The 21,744-nt window shown below is 44.0% G+C and overlaps 1 protein-coding gene across 1 annotated transcript; it reads left to right on the plus strand.

Moving 5' to 3' along the window:
* The first annotated feature begins 218 nt into the window (after nucleotides 1–218).
* Nucleotides 219–21,518, plus strand: PRDM1 (PR/SET domain 1). Its single transcript, XM_062488705.1, has 6 exons — nucleotides 219–500; nucleotides 7,122–7,241; nucleotides 10,281–10,533; nucleotides 18,240–19,348; nucleotides 19,650–19,778; nucleotides 20,191–21,518. The coding sequence occupies exons 1-6, from the start codon at nucleotides 219–221 to the stop codon at nucleotides 20,764–20,766; spliced, it is 2,469 nt and encodes an 822-aa protein (XP_062344689.1). The 3' UTR covers nucleotides 20,767–21,518.
* Nucleotides 21,519–21,744: the final 226 nt, after the last annotated feature.

Raw genomic sequence — 21,744 nt, forward strand, 5'->3', positions numbered from 1 at the left:
TGGTTGTCACAGCCTAGGGATTTTCTCCTTTTTGTTTTTGTTCCCTCACTACTACCGAGCCTGGCATTTTAAAGTGCTGCTTCAGTCAGAGCAGCTTCGTTTACACTGCTTTTTGGCTATTACTCAACTGTACCAACTATCCTGCATACGCTTTTAAAGTGTCACAGACTACTGTATTAGTCACGCTGTATCAACGGAAACCACAACACTGAAGGACAATGAGGATTAAAGGCTGTTTTCTTTTTTTCCAGGCTGCTACACAGTGTAGCTCGGACGCTGTGAGTTTCAAGAATCTGGTGAAAGGGAGAGAGTGGACAATGAAAATGGACATGGAGGATGCTGACATGACTCTGTGGACAGAGGCTGATTTTGAAGAGAAGTGCACATATATTGTAAATGATCACCCGCTGGATCCCAGTGCCGATGGAGGCACCCTAACTCAGGCAGAGGCTTCCTTGCCAAGGAACTTGACTTTCAAATACGCATCTAACTGCAAAGAGGTAAGCAGCAGTGCTCTGGGGAAGGTTGGAGTCAGACAAGCCAAATCACATCGCTTTGGAAAGCATGTGCTCACCCTGTCTTTGATTCTCTAGCATACACACATGCACACCCTACCAACAACAACAAATGCTGCCCGCTGGCTTTTAATATGCGACCCTAATAACTCTTTTAAGAAACTCTGTGGTGATCATCTATTGTGTAATATTTTCACTGAAAATTGCAGCCAACCTATCCCCAAAACTGGTTCTGTACCAATTCGCAAACAGTTAAATTTTCACACAATTTGAACAGCATCTGAATAAGCATATTTAAACTGTGGGGTAGTTCTTTGTGCCAATTTCTAAGCTGCTGTTTGCCAGGACCATTCATTGCCTCTGGCTCAGAGATTAAAGTGCCTCAGTTGTCCAATAAATAGCTTTAAAAAAAGTAAAGGAAAAAAAAATACAAATTCCTGGAAATGTGTTTAATTATTTTTTTTTGTTTTCCCTTTGGTTATGAAATTGCTTTATTCTTTTCATGAGCTTGTTGTATTCCCAACTTCCTAAATTCTTAAAAACTCTGGCATGTCAGTTAAGGAAGTAATGGTAGAACTGTATGCAGCAGGCTTGACAGAAGGGTGGCCATAGCTTAAATTAACTTTTGTTTATCTGGGACAGTATCTTCACCGGTAGCTAGCCGTGCAAGTCTGCCCTATCCTTGTCCCTGGAGTGGGTACATTCTTTGTTGTTGTTTCAGAAGGGCTGGAAAGAAACAAGCCTGGATGAGCAATTTGGTTTTGTGTTTACTCCTTCGTATAGAGTAGCTATTATAGCTAGGTGTGATGTTCGGTAGCGTAACAAGCCAGGGGACAACCCTTCATTTCTCCTTGTGCTGAGACTTGTGGTATAGCAACTATTACCTGTGCTTCTGCTTTGGCTAAACGTACTGACCACAGAGCTGAAAAGAAGAGGTACACTCATCCGTGCCTATCAAATATTTCCTTCCAGAGCAGGTACTTGTTTAATCCTGTGCTCAGAAATAGGGTCAGACCCCCAGCTGAAGGGTGTTGACACCGTGGAATTTAGCTTGGCAGTGCCTAATAGAGTGTGAAGTATGTTTGGTAAGAGGTTGAAGCTAAATTCTCCTTAAAATCACTCTTCCCATCTGCCCTGCCCTACCCTGCAGAGCTTTGGCAGAGAAAGGTCATGCTCCAGAATAAAAAGTGTGAAACCTGGTTTTGTGTTATTGCATTGTTAGATAGGTCTTAGTTTGGCGTGAAGAGGGAAATAAAGCTGAGATTCTGCCATGGGATACCGGAGGTTTTCTTGATTGAGGGATGAGCTTGCAATGTGACAGCTCAGGTCGGTCCTTGGCCGCTGGCTGATGACTGATTGGCTGCTGAGGCTGCTTGCTCTCTCTGCCCCTGTAGAGTCCTGCTGCTGTGGCCGGAGACACATCCAAAGAGCTTTCAAAATTCCCAGCACTGTTTGGAAACACCAAGGTGTAATTTCCTTATTCCCTGGCTCAGGTCAGTGAATCAGGAGGATTGATGCCATCTCTGTATAAGAGGTTGGGGGAGAGAGCAGTTGTTGAGAGATTGCTGTTTTTTTATTGTAAAATGTGACCCGTGCAGCTCCCTGCTAGTGGGAGTCTGAATATAGGACATCTTCCTTTTGTTCTCCAAAGCTCCCCCCCAGTCTTTCATTTGTGCTGAATTGCACCTACCCTAAGGAGCAATAGGAGCTTTTAAACCCTGGCTATCTTGAAGGTAGTTCTGAAAGGAAGGGTCGTTGTGATGTGCTCTTTTGACCACCTTCTGTGAAGGCTACACTCTGATGAATGTATGGACAGGTCTCATTTGCTACTTATCCGCAGGGTGAAGTAGTTGTAAATGGCATAATCCGTTTGTGTGCTAGTAACTTCTGACATGAAGCACAGAAATTTTTTTTCTGTCTGCCTTCCAAGTTAGATTTTGTTTAGTGGGGTCAGGGCTGGGTATATGTGGTGCTTTTGCATGTTGGTGTTTGAGGGTCAGTGAGGGAGCCTGATTCTGCTTTTGACCTCATGGAAAACCACTGGAGTCCTGACAGCTAGGTAGAGTGGTTTTTTTTCACTTGCAAAAGGATGAGGTAAGACTTTGGGGGATGCATGCGTGCGTGTTTGCCAGTGAGTTTCAGATGTGAGCTGTCTTTGTTGTTAACTTTGGGGAGAGCTGTGGCTTCATCTGGTTAAGAGTTTTAAATGCTGAGTCAGTTCATTGTCAAAAAACATTTATAATATATCACTTGTGAAATGCTGATACTGTCATGATTAGATCATTAAATCCTAGTGCTGTCACGACTAGTATTGTATCTCTGGCTGGAGCAGGAAAAGTACTGCGTGCCTGCTTAGGAGGGAGGAAGTACGGCCGCTGCTATTTGGGGAGGGTTGCTTTTCCTATATCTTCTCCTTGCATGCTTTGTGGAGCTCCTCTTTAAAGGTTTATGCAGTTTGCGAGGGAGCTCATGACATGTCATCATACTTTTGTTTATTCTTGGATCTTGATCAGGGACTTTTCTGAAGAACACATTTTTTGCTGTGAGTTCACAGAATGTGTCAACATTTTAAAAAATTAATTACTACTGCTCATGACAATTTAGGCTGTTAGAGCTACATTAAGTTATTTATTTATTTCTATGCGTCAATTGTTTATCTTTTCTCCCCCAGTTTTGGCAATTGTCAAAAAATTATGGAATGTGGTGTCAGGCTTATGCTCTAGAAGGCCATATGTGAATGATCTTTTCGTGCAGACATTTAAAAATACATTTTTCGATAATCTTCCCTTCGGTCTCAGTGCTTAAAGCCCAGACAGAGAGTTTATCAAGTTTATATCAAACGTCTTGATATAAAATGACAGTTACGTTACTCTGCTGTCTTGAATATTACTAGTGTCTCATCCTGGTCTGTGAGCTTTGACAGAGGAAAACATATCTTGGCAAACCACCCATTACTGTTGCATGTCTAGGATAAGGCCATTTCTTAGAGACAGACCCTGAATCAGTGATTTTGGTGAAAACAGTGATTTTGAGCTGTTATGAATTGTGCCTCACTGACTTCAGACACTTGCCCTCCCCTATTGCTTTTATTTATTTTTTAATGTGGTTGCCGAGGAAGCCATCTGAAAGCATTCTGTTTTGTGGCATCACTTTTAGAAAACTGGTCACTGAACAGAGGGGTAAAAATATATAACTATAGAACTAGTAGCTTAAAAAAAAAAAAACAAAATCAGTGTTAATTCAGGACACGTGACGGCCTGCCATATTTGCGTGTGGAAAATATTGGTGTTTTAATGAAGCCAATGAGAGTGTGTTCAGTGTTTTGTTTTTTTAAAGCAGTACAGTGGATCCATTGCAAAATACCCTCCCCTTGCAGAATTAGCAGGAGTCGTTGTTTTACTCCAGTGCCCTCTCCCCAAACAAAGATGCAGGAGCGTTGATCATCCAAAGCGCCGTGTCAGACCAGCATTAGGACCGGAGCCCACCGGCTCCATGCCCGGGGGCCGCGGGCAGACCGGGATGTGCTGAGCGGGCCCCAGGCGTGCCGGGCCCCCGGCGCCGCATTAGGACCCTGGTCAGTTCCAGTTCCAGTTCCAGGGCCGCCGTCCCGGGCTGCCGCCGGCCCCGGGCTCCCCCCGCCGTCCCGGGCCGCCCCGCCGGCGGCCGCGCTGTCCCGCCCGGCGCCGCTCGCAGCCGCCCCGCTCGGGCAGCGGGCAGCGGGCTCCGGCTGACGCCGGGCTGCACCTTCCTGCTGGAAATGCTGCTGTACTGAGAGGAGCGACGCGGCGGAGTGCTGGGAGCTTGGAAGGGAGAAGGGGTAAGCGCCTGTGGAGAGGAGCTAAGGGGGGGAGCAGCCCGTGGCTGCCGAGGTGCGGGCCCCGCAGGCAGCGCCCGGATGGCGACAGCAGCAGCAGCAGCAGAAGGGCTCCGCTGCTGGGGAGCGCCCGCGCCGGGCTGCCCGCGGCTCCCGGCAAGGAAGGGCTCCCAGCCGGGCGGAGCGGCGCGCTGGAGGACACCTGGCGGACGCAGCTCCGAAGTGCCGCTCTGGCACAGCCCTCCGGCCGCCCCGGGGCGGCTCACCCCCGGCTCCGGACCCGGGGCTGCGCCGCCGCCCTGCCTGCCAGCCCTCGGCAGCTCCCTGCTTCCTCTTCCCAAGCCGTCCCCGCTGAGCTGCGGCGGGGCAGGAGCCCCTTCTGGCTGCGGCAGGGGTGCTGCCTGCAGCCTGGAGCCGGGCTGCCTTGGCACTGCTGGCGCCCGTCTCCCAGAGAGTGCCCCTCGTCGATCCCAGCAGCTGAGCTTGTGAGGGAGCAGTGGAGGCCTAGAATTGCTGACCTGAGAGCCACTCTCAGCTAAAAGTCATCTGGACAGCTTTATAGTCTGGTTTAGCAGAACTTCAGTGTTGGCACACACGGAAGTGCAGAACCTTTTCTGCCAGATTCTGATTACAGGCTGAGAAATCATCTTTGCTTCTCCCCTGGCATAGCTGAACGCTAACGCTGTCTGTAAGGTGGATATCAAAAAGTATCTGCTGTGTCAGAGACTGTTTCAAGTTGACTAGTTCAAGGAGTGGTTTCTAGAGATTCTGAGAATTTCATTAAAGTAGTTTTAATTAAGACCAGGATATTTGTAAAACCATGAAAAATCTCAAGGTATCATGCAGTAAAACTGGTAGGGTGTGCTTGTAGCTTGGTTGTGAACTTTTCTTGAGAGGGCAGATGGATGTAAATGAAGATATATAGGGAGGGAAAATGAGAAGAACATCTGCCTTTTTCAGCTCTCTGAGAGACATGTACAAGCAAGACAAAAATAAAACTGAGCCACTGAAATGTTTCAGCATATGGTAGGTGTAAGAAAATTTCTGGAAGTCCCTCTTCTCTCTCTTCAGTCCAGATGCACAGATCAATGGAGAATTTAACTACCTCTCCTGTTGATGTTTTAATTTTTTTTTCTTTGTAGTATGCTGAAAACACATGTTAAAATGCAAACGAGTACAAACAGCCACCACGTACACCCAGCAATCTGTTTCCAGGTGATTCCTTGAATCTATGGCTGTTATTTGGCCCCTTTATTTTGACATTTAACAGGAAATTATGCTAGGTGTTCATTTTTTACTGGGATTTTTTGACCAGTATACAGGCAAGAATTTCTCTTGTCTGCCTTCTCACTTAGACATTAAGAATCACACAATGTAAGAAAATGTAGCATGAGAAAATCAGAAGGCTTAGCTAATTTGTGAAGCTCCGTCTACATACAGTGCAGGAGTTTTACCACCCTTTGCTGAGAAGGACTGTTAAAAGAAATAGCTTACTTCAGTGGGCTTTTCTGTCTGTAGGGTCTGACGAGTGCTAATCTGCTTTGGTAAGGGCATTGATTCCTTGTGGGGTACAGACAGCAGTAATCCCAGTTCTCAGTCTTCCTGAACTACTTCTGATGTTCTTGTCTTGTTCTGAAATCCTGGAGAGCGTAAAGACAAGTGGCAAGATGTGTGAAGGGGATATGTTTAATACATTTTGCCACGAGAGTTTATATTTGGTTACAATACCAAATTAATGGGCTTTTTACCTTCTGTTTTTCCCCCACTATCTGAGCAGCAAGATCAATCTTGCAAAGGCTTGGGGTTTTTGGTTTACAGAACTGTTGGTTTTCTAGCATTGTTTGGATACATTAAATTTAAGAAGATTGGTGAGAAACAGAGAGACAAAACCAATAACTCACCAGTGTTTTGCAAAGGGTTACTCCAAGGCACGTTCTTCTGAATAATGATGAATTGCTTCCTGATTTGTGGTCAGTGACTTTTTTTGGTATAATTACTGTCAAGAAGGAAGCTGAACAACCAGAGTACATTTCTTAGACCTACAGTAGTGGAGCATTTTCTTCAAAATCCCTACACCTTTTTTGACCAAACCAAATTTGTATATGTTACCGGAACTGATGATTCCTTTTTGCACAAGAAGGTGACCTGTGAGTACATGTCCCAGAGACATTTCACATTCTGTTTTGTTTGCCACTGTAGGCTGGTAAAGAGAACTGAAGGTTGTCTTTTTTTTTTTTTTTTTTTTTTTTTTTGTATGTGTGTGTGTGTGTTCTCCTTTTAGCTGTCAGGGCGGGTATAGACCAAAGAATGGAGGGGGGTGGAGAGTGGTTTCATTTTGATCTGGAAGAGCAGTCATTCCAGTTCCTAACTTATTAGAAAAGCAAGCTTGTCGCAGTGAAGTGATTGATAGATACTGCATTTTTTTTTTGCTGGAATGAGACTTTTAGGGGTTGCCTTTGATAGGAAAAGTAACTTCTGAAGATATTTGACAGTCTGTACATTTTGCTTACTGTTTTTTCTTGTAAATGTATTTCCAAAAAGCACATTTTTAAGGTCGTATTCATCATTAGCTTCCGTATATCTTAGGAAAATGCTAGTACCTCACAAAACTGTTTGTATTGTAACTGATGCTATTGTTCATTCATTTATTTATTTCTGTTTTGCTGACCTGTCACAGAAAAAATTTCTTGCATTGTTTGCTTTACCTTGTTATATTTGGGGGACAGGGGAGAAGAGGGACACTTCTCATTTTCTACTGGCTATGGACTGATCCTTTGCTGCCCTTCTTGTAGGTCACTGGAGTTATAAGCAAAGAGTACATCCCAAAAGGAACACGCTTCGGACCCCTGGTAGGAGAGATCTATACCAGTGATACGGTTCCCAAGAATGCAAACAGAAAATACTTTTGGCGGGTAAGTAGGAAAAAACATCACTGTGTTGTTGCAGTAAGCAGATCACTAAATGAGTACGGCTGAGAAGCTGGGTCACTTCCTGCTGTGTGATGCAGGGGACAACCTATGCATATGGCCAGGCACAAACAGGGACAGTGGGTGAATTAAGCCGCGTCAAAGCCTGGCTGTCTTGGAGGGACTGTGTGGGTGGAGAGAGCAGTGGAGATGCACTGCTCTGTCTTCCAGGATGTATTGGTGCTGATTCTGTAAAGAAATAGTTCTGCTGCTTGCTGTAAGGACAGGTTATCTTGCATTTCTTCACAGCAGAAAGTCGTTCTGATTTATGTAAGTATCCCGCCCTTGATTTTTCCCACCATGCAGAAGCTGTTAAAGTTTACTTTTACTTGAAAGTAAACTTTCACTCTGGAATTATGATACATTTTCTGGCATTTTTACCTGCATCTTGTATAGAACTGCTAGAACACAGTGGTGGTATTCTTCAGCATATATCATTAAATTAATAAATTTTTCTAGGCTTCCTCAGAAAAGAGCAGCTCATGGATCTTAGCAAAGTGAAGAGAGACAAACATCAGAGATGGTGCCTAATTTGACCTCCATCGTATAAGCTGGAAGAGGGCATATTTTGGCTTGGGCAGTCTGTGTTGGGGAATATGCTTCCAGTTTATCAGCTGACGTAATCCTCATTTTCCCTACAGACACATTATTAATTGTTAGAGAACATTCCTTCAGCCCCATCTCATTCCATGGATTTGTTTTGCTGCCTTCTAGCCATGTAGGTTGTGTCTAAATCCGTGGATTTGGGACTGTGTCCAAGCCTGTGTGCTCAGGTGCCTGCCTGCCTTGGTAATATCCCAACCTCATATCCAGGTGAAACCCAGGGCATGCACCAGCATTCCCCACACCCCTTTCTTCCTACCTAATTGAATAATTTTGGTTTTCTCAGATCATCTTTGTACGATGTAATACAGCATTGCACAGGCAGTTAATTGTATGAGTGTTTTTACGGAGCAGGCGCTTGTTTTCGCATTAATAAGGCCGCATTTTGCTGAACTTTTCGGGAGCTTGTGTCCAGTGTAGGAAGAGGACCAGTAGGTTGATGTAGCCCACCAGCAGACATAGGGAAGAAAGGCTGATAACCATCTTGCAGGACTTCATTCCTACATTGCAGTGAGAAAGATGACATCATCCTTATGATGCGATTTTAAGCCTTAATGTGGAGGGATCCTCAGAAGTAGTATCCTAGGAGCCATCTAAGCATCATTAAATTCCCTGTTATAATCTCTTGCTTCTTTCAAGACAGACTGCTGCACTGAAAATTAATTCCTTCCTAGGGCTCTGACACAGGCTTGCATGTGCAAAGGAAATTGCGGGAGATAACTTCCCACGTGTTATTAAAGGCATCCTGGGCCCGCTGGCAGGAGCGGGAACATCTGCCGGGCGCCCGGGGATGCGGCCCGCGCCATGGGAGCGGGGCCGCCCGTGCCCGCGTCATTTCTGGGAACCGCGCCGTGACTCAGCACATCTGGGCGCGCCTTCCCCACAAGAGGTGGGAGCTGGTGGGCGCCTCTGCCGGGGAGCCGGAGCTGCCGAGGGCTGGTTTGGGAAGTGGTGGCAGGCGTCAAGCGCCAGAGCCCCGCGTTCCTGGAAGTTTGCGAGCCGGGGTGAGCAGAGAAACGCGAAGGCTCCTCTTGATGCAGCACAACTCGCCCGGCTCCCTTCCATTTTCTCATAACAAACACACCGCAAAATCTCTCGCAAGCCGCTTTGATGAGGCCACATGTATTTCCCCCTTCTCAGTTTACAGGAAGTTACTCTTAAAGAAAGTGATTCTGGTGTTTACGGCCCGCGTTAAAGGGCCAGGCCGGCTCCCCTCTCTGCCCGCCGGGCTCTGGGCAGCGCAGGAGGGTCCCGGAGGTGCGAGAGACAGCGGGGAGGGCACACGGGCAGGAACACCCTCTGCAGTGTTTTCTCCCTGGGATAAGCTCTGTCTCCCCTTTGGAAAGGCATTTCCTGCTCAGCGAGGTGTGTTGCTGGTGCAAGCTGCTCCCACTTCAAGGTCTGGCTTTTGCCTGGTCATCTGTTTTCAGAAAACCAGGAGCCCCGTTTCATCCAGCACGGAGCTAGTTCACCTTGAGAGTAAGCGGTGCGGTTTTACAAGCGTGTTTCCTAGATTTCTCTTGATTTTTTTTTTCTATTTTTAAATTTTTAGTAATTCTCTTATTCTTACCATTTCAAGAAACTGTAGCTTCTGTCAGTGATGGGAACTTCTTTCCCCTAAAACCGCTGAGCAGTTTTCAGATTTATGTTTTCTTGCTCCTCTGTGGACAAGTCAGAACATGTCCCTTGGTAGGAACAATGACATCTCATGGGCTAACCCCTCTCCAGGTCTTCCTTCAGTTATGGCAGGTGAATTTCATCTTTGCCTCGCCCAGCCTTCCTACAAAAGGGTTACAGTTCAGCTATGAGCAAGTGTTGCTTTAGGATTCTGGGAGGTGGAGAATGTTTGCATAGTTTAAACCTTTGGGTGGAGGTGGTAGGAAACTGCAAGTACAGAGGCCATAGAAAGAGGTGAGAAGATAACTCTGACGTAGCACAGCCAGTCAGTCTTATACACAGGTGACTCAAAGCATTAATGCAAGCATGCACTCAGACCTGCAGTCATCGACATCACTCACTTGTTGATCAGAGCACCAGGAAAAGGACTCTAAGGCACACTGTTCACACAGAGAGAGTGCTCTGCTTTTCAGATTTTGGGTCTTGTTTTCCAAAGCAAGCAGAAACACAGGCTAAGATTAAATGGAAAAGGTGACTGTGGACTTGCCTTTAAACACCTCTGAACTCAGAGATGCCATAGTTGGAAAGGCAGGAACACAGCTTGAACTCTTACTTCAATAATATATGCTCATCTTAACAAAAAAAAAAAAAAAAGGGGGGGGGCTTATCGCTTTTCCCCTCTGGACTCTGTGCATATGTGTTGCTTATTGTGCCTTTACACATATATATGTATATGTATTCGTAAGCACTTCCTCTCTATTCCAGATCTATTCAAGTGGTGAACTTCACCACTTCATTGATGGATTTAACGAGGACAAGAGCAACTGGATGCGTTATGTAAACCCTGGCTACTCTGTTCAGGAGCAGAACTTGGCTGCTTGTCAGAATGGAATGAACATCTACTTCTATACCATCAAACCCATCCCTGCCAACCAAGAGCTACTTGTGTGGTACTGCCGAGACTTTGCAGAGAGGCTGCACTATCCCCCCTCCAGAGAGCTGACAATGATGAACCTCAGTAAGTGGATTACAGTATAAACAAGGAATGCTAGTAATGTCTCTTCTGCCTATACAATCTAATAATAAGCTGTATAATTACACAGCTGCATCATCTGTTGTGTCACAGGAGGTAGCTTGGAGTGGAAAAGGGGAATTAAAAACCCCAACACAAGAGAATGAGTTCCCTGTGCCTGTTCAAATAGAAAGAGATCCTAAAATCTGGGCAGTTACTTGTTTACAATCTGAGTCTTATCTGGTGAAGTTCTTGTCAGACAACCTGACCTCTGTCTTCCTAAACATAGCTGTTGGCTCACTCTCAGACTTTCCAATTTCAGATCTCACAGTGTGTTGAGCAAAAGTCTGCTTTGGTAGCATATACTAAAGGCTGTCCAGTCATGTTCCCAAAGGGCTGCCCTCACTGTACCGGGAAGTGGCAGTGTGCCATGACTCTGTCTAGGTGTCTGACCGAATACATGTTTACTGCATAATGCACTTTGAGCCTTGCATCTGCACTTATTTATCTTATGGGAGCCAACCTCCTCATCTTCTCATCTACTTACTTGTGTTTTAAGTTCAGTGTACTTTGTCCCCATTTCTTGACTTTATATTGCAGCTTTCATTTTCTGTTCAAAATTAATAGCACTGGTAGTAAAGGGAAGAGGTGTTTCCAGGAGCTTGTGTTCCTCTGTGGTTTCTGATTATTTCCAGCCTTGGTGCTTTACCTCTTGCTTATTCACTGCCTGACACCTCACCCAGACCCCATTCTAGAGAAGGAAATATTCTTGCTGACTTTTCAGTGGACTCATAGGCTGCTTCCCCTGCTGCTGCTTTAAGATAGAGCAGAGTATTCTTTTGTCCTTCTGCCAGCAGCTACACTGAAACTTGAAGGAAAAACTGCAAGCAGGTTTGTTGGATTTTTGTTGTTTGTTTTTTGTTTTTGTTTTTATAAAAAGAGCTATTTACTGTTATTTGGCAACAAGGACTGTGGTATAAAATATCATTGTCACTACAGGGATGATTAGAACTGTCATATTATAAAAATAGTATCTCGCATTCAGATTAATCAGAAGTACATCTATACTCTGTGGGTGTCACCCTTTCATTAGCTTTCTGTCTTTCCCTACAAATTAACAGAAGAAAACTTGTCTCCTAATGACAGAGGAAAGAGAGGGAGGGAATGTCTTATGCAGCTATAATCTCTATTCAAAAACTATCTCACTGATTCTGTCATCTTTATACATATATCATTTCACCACTCTCTGTGCAGTTTTATTTTCTGATATAATGAACTATTGGCTTTTCAGTGGGACCTGCAGGTGAGATGAGACAACAGTATGTTGGGCTCTGATGGATGAGGAGTTTGCTACAATCTAGGCAGGCACATTTGGCCATTAGCTAGGAGGATACATGAACACAGGATCAGTTTCCTGCATCTGCTGGCACCTTAGGCTTCCTTGCGGAAGTATCAATTAATGTATTTGTAAAGTGTTTCTTGCTCTGTCCAGTTACTCTTAATCAGGTCAAAACTAGAGATGCCTGGACATGGCAGTATAACTGATTTTAGTAGAAGTAGTAGGCTCAATATAAGGATTTAAAGAAATGGGGACACGAGCCACAATTTTGTAGTTCAGCCTTAGTATTTGCAGTATTTCCAGATGCTGGGTTTAAAATAGACATTCTTCTCTATTTTATACATTTAAACCACTTAGAAATTTCATGTTAGCTCCTTCCACCTAAAGAAAATAGCAGTTCTGAAAATGAGAAAAACTTTTCACGGTTTTTTTTTTTTTTTTTTTTTTTTTTCCCCTCATTCTTGTGAGCAACACATTCAGGCTTAAAGCCTGCAGATGGGCCAAAAACCCTACAGGTACAATAAGGAATGAGGTTTTCTAAAGTTAGCCTTTTGAAAAGTGTGGAAGAAAAATCCAAAAGTCTCCCAAAGATCCTTATTTGCCAAAGTCCCTGTAGCAATGGTGCAAGCAGGGGTGGTTTTTCCAGCATTAGCACTGGAACCAGATGAGTTTACTGTGAATGCCAGCACTGTTCAGCTTTCTTCTGCTCCTTTCTCTCAGGCCACTAGTTAAATGTAAGATTAGAGAGCATCGTGCTGCCTCTCCAGCCTCTCTCTCTGTCACAAAGGCTGGCCAAGGTATACCCTGGCACTGCATTCATCCATGAGTAAAGTGCAGAGGGTTTGTCCCCAGTCCACTGGCACCCTGCACCTGCTACAGATGTGGGGCTTTAGCCCTGCAAAACATCTGAACTCAGCCTTGCTTGAGGGGACCCCCCTACCAACCTGCTAGGAAGTCAGCAAAGTCCTCTCCAGCCAAATGGATTGCTAATAATTTGTTGATTAAAGTGGTATGTCTTCCCTCAGAAGAGCAGGGGTGCATCACGCCCTCTCCCAGCTCATGGCACCCTATGAGGAGGAGGGAGGGAAAGCTGGGGTCCAGATCTCAAGAGGAAGGCTGAAGTCAGGGCCTCCTCCCATGGGATACACACTGGTGTGGGCAGGAGGCAGCCAGTGGCCATGGTGTGTTGCACCCAGATCCCTCCCTTCACTGTGTCTTGGGTATGCAGTGCACGCTGGTGCCCGTGGCAGGCTTTGGAAGAGTCATACCTTGGCTGGCTGCCCAGCACAGGACAGGCCACCTGGGACACACGCCTACAGAGACCTTCCAGTCTTGCCAACTTAAAATATAGGCAGCTGCTTTAAGTGCCTCAAGGGTTTGGGGATCACAGCCTTTGAGTTCAGCACCTTAGTTCCTCTTTAAGCACCAGGGCAGGATGAGCCTCTGGGGAAAAATGTATCAGGGAATTTCTCTGGCTTTATTTCCTGTAATTAGTGGCCTCAAAAATGAGAGAACTACCACTGTAGAGCATAAATATATTTACACACCCACATGTAACATCTACTTGCCGCTGTAACAGCAAACTTTCAAATTAAAGGTAACTTCCCCAGCATTAGTTCATTTGTGCCGCAGAAGGAAAGCATCCAGATGCAAGACAGCAATTAGGCATGTACTTAGTTGTGGGTTTAACCCTGTCCTCTGTGTTTTCCTGAACTGGGGCCTTTGACCCAGTCCTTCAGATGCTGGAGCACACACCTACCTTCACAGCCACGATTAGCTCCAAGTGGAGCTACGTAACTTCAAATGGATGTTGAAGTGCCTGCAAGGAGTTGCACAATAGTGGTAGAGGCAAGACTCGACACTATCCCAGTGCTGGAAACTTGAGTGTCATTCCCTTCCTGCCCTCTGAGGCCCCTGATGTTTTCTGTCAAGATTTGAGATGTCATTTTCAGATGGTGCCATTGTCCAGTAAATACTTTTAAGTATGGTGGCACAAGATTTCTATATTCAGCTAAAAATGAATTTTCAGTAATTTGTTAAATGTGCTTAACCTCATTCAACTCTTCCTTCAGATTGTTTTTTAGTCTGTGATATTTTATTTAGCAAACACTGAGGAAATTTGCTTTGGCGGTTTAGAATTTCATTCTTACCTCAGCATGGGAAGATTATTTTGGGATGGAGGGGTAGAGAGGGTAACAGTTAAAAAAAAACCAAAAAAGCAAACAAAAACCCACCAAAATCCAAACAATTGCATTGACTCAGGACAAGACTATTTGATAATAATGTTCATATATTGCAATCATATGATGCAACTTCCTGCTGCTCAGGTCATGTTTGTCTCCTCAGTCAAGTACAGGCAGGTGACGTCTTTTGGTCAAGCTTCGGAAAAAAAAGTTCAAGCTAGGGGAAGATGATTTGCATATTTACAAAATATTTGGCAATCTTTTTGTTTCGTTAACAGGTTTGACGAGACGTTATTTAAAATGTTTCTGGTTCTGTGAAGATTATTTTTTAAATTCTTTTTTCTTAAATGCAATTTATTTTTCTCTTCTTCCTGCTGGCCCTGACATGCTGGCCGTTAGCTCAGCCCTGTCGCTCGCTTTCCCTTTTGTTTATGGGCAGTTTCACTTTCTGGTTTTGAAGCTTTTCTGTTTGGGTTGAGAGGAAACATCTGCACTTGCTTAAAAAAATTGCCTCCTGGAATGTTCAAAAGGGCTCAGGGAAATGATTTTTAAATGATATGAGAAGTTGTCTTCACAAAATCAGATTTTGGGGGATGAAGTTGTCTTAATATTGAGAATTATTTGAAGGCTCCCAGAAAGACCTTCTCTGAGCAAAAAGTTTTCAAAGGCATGTCACACTGCCACGGACATATTTAGAAAACAGATGATCAAATTATGTACTTCTAAATGTTGGCCTCCATTCTCATTTTGAGTGGAAACAGTCTTTGTTTTCCCCGCTTCACAACTTCGAGGTTCTCTGTCTACTAGCAAAAGAGGTGCTTAATTTAGATCGAAAATGTGATTCGGCATAATTAAGCTCCCCCACTCAAAGTGTTCAGTACCATCTCACTCCTGAAATTACTATTGAAATTACTGTCTGCCTACAACCGTTTTTCAAGTCTTTAGAGAAGAACAGATCATTGTTTTTTATGAAATGTTTCTCAGGCTACAGCTCAGAGCACAAGAATCGAGAGCCAAGTCTATAGCTCTGCAGCAGTCTGTAGCTGGAACACCCACACTGGAGTGACTTCAGGCAGCTCCTTCACTCAAGTTTTATTAATACTTAAAAGTAACAGGAGTTTTGTGCCTTTTCCTCTTGCATGCAGTCACTAATCTCAGATCTGAGCAAATAATCAGTTGACCTCAGAAGTGGATCAGGCTCCTCAAGAGGCACGTCTGGGGTTTTTTTTCTTTCTTCCCCCTGCCCCCTCTCCTCAGATCAGTAACTTAAAAATGCAGCTGCACCATTCTTGTTTTGTCGTGAATCTCTTTTCTGTGTGTCCCTCTGACCACAGAAACTAGACAGATCTTGGAAGAGTATGTGCCTATATTTACTGTATATATACGTGTGTGTGTGTGTGTATGTATGGAGCTGGGGGAAGAAATGCATTTCAAGAGTGAGAGGAAGACATTCTGATTGGTAAAAACTTAAATCTAAGATCACAAGTTCAAAAAAATCCATTTATAAGAAATATATCTCTTTAACTTTGAAGTATGGCTCCTTTAAGAGCAGCAAGAAAGGTTGTAAACCTCTCAATCAGTTTCAGCCCTGGTTTAAATCCACCTTCAGTATAAAACTTAAGAACCTCTCCTTGGCCCCAGACATTACCTTCTCTTATTTTACACAGTGCTGACACACTTGTTTATGTTTTGATCTCTCTGGTGTTCCCAAGTGTCCCTTGGGCTCAGATAATAAGGGAGAAAGCCGAGAGGGGATTTATGGACCAAAGATAGCTTGCAAACTTAAAGAGAGCTGTCAGAGTTAGACTTGAAAAATAATCTTTAAATATCACAACTTCTGTCTACACATGGAAATTAGTAGGAGGGACAGCTTTACTGGGAAAATTCAGAAGGGAAAAAAAGAGCAATTATCTTTAGTCAGTCAAGAGGGAGCATGTTGCACAAAGAAAGTTACGATCTCTGCATGAGCTTCCTTTCTGTCATTCCTGCACATAAGGCACGTACATCCCCACCCTCATTTTTAACCTTGTGACAGTGGAAGCTGTTTGTCCAGCTGAAGTGGCCCCAGTTTCTCTATCTCTTTTCCAGCACTACCAGCATTTCTCCTTCCTCTTCCCCTCCCCCTGTTTTTTTTTTTTTTCTTTAAAAGAGAAAAGTGTCAATTTGAACTTCCTGCTTGACAGACCCCACTGAGAAACTGATACGGGCCTGATAAGGTGGTATTTATTTATTTTTCCTGCTGCAAGGCTTCACAAGTCCTGCCTCCCACTCCCCTGTCCACTTTTCAGTACTGCCTGGTCTTGATACTTCCCAATGCTGATAGTGTCACCAGGAATGTTTGCTCTGAGACATTGCTGTGGTGAAAGGCAGCTGATAAGAAGATACAGATAATATTATCCACAGTGCCATTGTGGAGCTTCTTGAACCTAGTAGTACCTCTATGCTATGCCCAAAAATCTGGTTGATACTTAGAAAATTAGTTCCTAGTCCAGGAGTACAGACAAAATTACCACAGAAGGTAGATGTTTTTTAAAGCCAGAAAACACAATATGTTATTATTTTATTTTTGATACAGTTCTGCATTAAACTTTGGACACCAAGAGAAGTAATTGGGAAGCTATCTGTGCACTTGGTGTGCACATGCTTGCTATACAGCACTTCTACAGTTTTATCATAAATATTTTAATTCATCTTAACTGTGTTCAATTGTATTTCATTGGAGCTTGAAAATACACAAACTACTCAAAAATATCAAACTAAATTTGCATGTTACTAGTCTAATGCCATTTCCAAAAGGATACTACTGTAAAGTGGGTCCTACTCTAAGTAGAAGCATGCTTTGAAAGCAGCTGTTTTCTTGGATACGTTTAATAAATGGCTGTTTCTTTGCCTTATAGGGTAATGTTGCCCAATGATAGATTCCATCAGGGTAGTGAATAGTGAAGCAAAGAATCCGTGTTGAAAGTGGCATGGTCATTGCCTGTTGTCATGTTCCTCGCTTGGTTCAGATGATCCTCCAAAAATCAGAAATAACTGTTTCTCACCTCAGATAGAGAAGTCAGAACAGTCAGTCATGTAAGCAGAAACGTTTCAAAAGGACTGCAGTGTTTTTGAGTCACATACCTACTGGTGTTGGCTTGTACCTTGTGATGGAAAGCCTTGCGCTAACTAACTACGATTATGAAACCTTCTTGTAGATTTTCCCCCATAATAAAATATCTTACAAGTAATCAAGATGATGTAACAAAGATAAAGGCAGATTTGTTTTACCACTGAAGTCATCTTTCAGTGTGCTGTTAAGATTGTGTTATGTCCAGACAGCAAGGTCTTTGAATACAAATAAATAGAGTATCTGCTGAACTGAGATGAATGTATGCTAGCTTCTATTTCCTTCTAAATACATAATTCTTCTCCCTTTTTTTTTTAAAGTACATTTCAACTTAAGCTGGAGCCAACCAGTCTTGCTTTCTTTTGCTTTGCTTCAGCATTTTTTTTATAAAATACAGCTGTAAGCAGAGGAGTTTTGCATAGACTGAATGCCACAGAAATCTGCAGTAAATAGTCTGCTTTGTTGTAGATGTTCCTAAGCAGTATATTTAATGAGTAATGATCTGTTTACTGATGGAGAATACCTTCTCTTTGAAGAAGGCTTTCATCCTATCCAGCCATGGTTTTTTTGGTACTGTAAGTAATTGAACTGGCTGGTGAAGTGACTGCTGCGGTTTGGCAAAACCCGATTTGTCATGCCTTGTTATTTTACTGAGGAACATTTCTGGGAGCTTGTGTTCTGCAGAGTCCTTCAGTTAAACCTGTATTGTGAACAAATGCTCATTACCACATTTATTAGAAAAAATGGCTTAAAGAGACATTCAACAGCGTAGTTAGGCAAACTTAAGGGGGAAGAAAGGTGAAATCAGTTTGCAGAGTGGAAGCTGGCACTCTGTAAATGCATCAAATCGTTCAGATCTCTGTGTACTGGTCAGTATCCCTTAAATTAACAATGCTTTTTGTTAACAATTAAGACCAACAAGCATTTTTTTCACACAACAATTAGTTTTCTGGCAAGTTGAATGATTGCTCATCTCTGAGAGTAGCCTTTCCTTCCCACTAAACTTGTAGGGGTTAGATTTCCGTTTTGAAAAGAGATAATGCCAGTTATATATCTGAATAATCTTGTCTTTGTATTTCAGCACAAGCCCACATTAATCCAAAGCAGCACAGCGCTGATAAAGATGAGCTTTATCAGAAAAGCGTCCCAAAGAAGGAGCACAGTGTGAAAGAAATCCTGAAAATGGAGTCCAATCCTCCTAAAGGAAAAGACTTCTTTCAGACCAACATTTCACCAGTTACTCCAGAAAAAGACTTGGATGATTTGCGTAAGAACTATAGCCCAGAGAGGTGTTTCTTTCCTCGAGTTGTCTACCCGATCCGACCTCACATTCCAGAAGACTATCTGAAAGCTTCCTTAGCATATGGCATGGACAGACCCAGCTACATTACTCACTCGCCCATCCAGGCATCTACTACACCAAGCCCTTCTGGGAGGAGCAGCCCAGACCAAAGTTTAAAAAGTTCAAGCCCTCACAGTAGTCCAGGGGTCACAGTTTCGCCTTTGGCACCTACTTCCCAAGAGCACAGAGAGCCATACTCTTACTTGAATGGATCGTATGGCTCAGAAGGATTGGGGTCTTATCCTGGATATGCGCCCCCTGGCCACCTCTCACCTGCCTTTCTGCCGTCCTATAACCCCCATTACCCCAAATTCCTGTTACCTCCATTCAATATGAGCTGTAATAACCTGAGCGCTTTGAACAATATCAATGGCATCAACAATTTCAATCTCTTCCCAAGGATGTATCCTCTTTATGGCAACCTGCTCAGTGGAGGTAGCCTTTCCCACCACATGCTCAACCCCACCACGCTCCCCAGCTCATTGCCCAGTGAAGGAGGCCGTCGACTGCTGCAGCCTGATCATCCGAGAGACTTCCTCATACCAGCACCCAACAGTGCCTTCTCTATCACGGGCGCTGCTGCCAGCATGAAGGACAAGCCATGCAGCCCTACCAGTGGGTCCCCCACCGCTGGTACAGCAGCCAGTTCGGAACACATAATGCAACCTAAACCTACCTCAGTGGTGTTGGCTGCCACCGGTGGTGAAGAAGCCATGAATCTCATTAAAAGTAAGAGGAATGTGACCGGTTACAAAACCCTCCCATACCCACTGAAAAAGCAGAATGGGAAGATCAAGTACGAATGCAATGTTTGCTCCAAGACCTTTGGCCAGCTCTCCAATCTGAAGGTAGGTAGTGGAGAATAAAACAGGAACCTTCTTTGAAAGCTCGGATTTCTCCCTGTAGGTTTTCGAGGAAAAGCAGGGTCAGGCCTCCCTTGCTTATTAGTCTGTTTATGCATCTGGGCTTAATGCAGCATCCCCCGGCAAGAAAATGTGGTTGTGTGTTTTAATACTGACGCCACCTAATTAACTAGATAACATTGTATTTTGGCAATGGGACTCTTCCACTGACTTTAGGAAACATCTGAAAGCACTTTTGTTGTAGTACTGGAAACTGCAAATTGTTAATTGCTTTGTCTCTCCCTAGGTGCACCTCCGAGTACACAGCGGAGAGAGACCATTTAAATGCCAGACTTGCAATAAGGGCTTCACGCAGCTGGCTCACCTCCAGAAGCACTATCTGGTACACACAGGAGAAAAACCCCACGAGTGTCAGGTACGTAACACAGAGAGAGATGATTCCTTCTGAGGCCAAAGGGACGGCAGGGCTTTGCACACCCCGTGCAGTGTGCAGGGAGGGCCGAGGGACAAACTCTTGGCTGCTCAGGGCCAGAATCTGCACCACAGCCGGGCCCAGCCCTGGTGCAGCAGCGTTTGTGAGACAGCACAATTGCCTGCAGGCTGCTAGAGCAACATCTGCCTGATCCAGTCTTGCCATCAGCCACATTCAGAATGACATTCAGCAATATTTAAATAAAAAAGGTGGGGAATTTTTTTCCCTTTGTGAGGAAGTGTGAAGATACAGAAAGCTGCTGCTTCATCCTGCCATCTCCTCCTAGGTGTCTGTGATTTAAACCATAAAATTGCCTCCCACTCATTCGCTGTTTCTCTGCCACCCCCCACATTAGGTTTGTCACAAGCGGTTCAGTAGCACCAGCAATCTCAAAACCCACCTGCGGCTCCACTCTGGAGAGAAGCCTTACCAGTGCAAGCTCTGCCCAGCCAAATTCACCCAGTTTGTGCACCTGAAGCTGCACAAGCGTCTCCACACCCGGGAACGCCCCCATAAATGCATCCACTGCCACAAGAGCTACATTCACCTCTGCAGCCTCCAGGTCCACCTGAAGGGCAACTGCCCCGTCGCGCCCGCCTCCGGTCTCTCCATGGAGGACCTGAACCGAATCAATGAGGAGATTGAGAAGTTCGACATCAGTGACAATGCTGACAAGCTGGAAGAAGTGGAGGACAATATTGACTTAACATCAATCGTGGAGAAGGATATACTGACCATGCTCAGGAGGGAAATGGAAGGAGCTAACCTGAAAGTCTCTCTACAGAGGAACCTGGGAAATGGGCTTATCTCCTCAGGATGCAACCTTTACGAGTCGTCAGATATGTCAGTTATGAAGTTGCCTCACGGTCACCCACTACCTCTGTTACCTGTAAAGGTCAAGCAAGAAACAGTTGAACCAATGGACCCTTAAGACTTTTTGGCAAAGTGATTTTTTTTTTTTTTTTTTTTTTATTTATGACTTGGCAAGTCAGGGTGCCTGTAGCAGTTGCTTGTACATAGTTTCAATGCTGCAAAGCAATCTTGGCTTACAGTAGTTTCCCTATGCTCTCCAGCTGAAAGAAGGAACTCCAAAGTTACTGTTTTCTCAGGGCATAAAAAGGGGCAAAGGACTGTGCATTGCCTCGCCAGTTACTAAGAGACAATCATCTATCCATAATTATTTTTTCAATGATAGTACTTCATAATTTATTATGCAATTAATCATTCTAAAAGCAATAATTAGGAAAATGTTTACAATGACTGGAAAAATTCATTGTAATTTTTACTTTAAATGTTTTTATTTTTTGTTTTATGGCCATTCTTTGTAGTTTTTTTTTCTGCACATCTGTTTTAAGAACCTAAGATTAGGGTTTCAGTAAATGTGTTTTATGTACCAATGTCTTTTAAACAAATGTGGTTTTTCGTATTGCCAAAGTTGGACATATGACATACAGAATCCTAGATGTGTTGGTTTGAAAAAAAATGCTGAGTACTTTCATGAGCAAATCACCCTACTGAGAATTGAAAAGGAAAAAAAAAAAAGGCAAACCAACAACCCAGAGTAGCAGCAAGCAGGGAAGAAACTTTTTCTCCTGCCTCTCTGAGGAGAGGAGAAAGATTTTTCTATCTGCAGCTCTCCCTGGAACAGATGTGGTACAGCAAACACCGACCTGCCATGGACAATACCACAGGTTTTTAGAACACAGCTCCAGCCTCACACATTGTCATGTAACTTTAAGACCAAAGGAACACATGAGCTTAAAGTGGCTTTTCCAAAATAAAATCTCACTTAACATTCTTTTGTTTCCAAAAGCAGTTTAAAAGCAAAGACACAAATATTATTCTGCCTAAAAGAGGGGTTTGGGCAGATTTCTCTCTTCTGATTTTTGTTTCATTGGGGGGGTTTTTT

Source organism: Cinclus cinclus, chromosome 3 (genome assembly GCF_963662255.1).
Source record: "Cinclus cinclus chromosome 3, bCinCin1.1, whole genome shotgun sequence".
Taxonomy (NCBI): domain Eukaryota; kingdom Metazoa; phylum Chordata; class Aves; order Passeriformes; family Cinclidae; genus Cinclus; species Cinclus cinclus.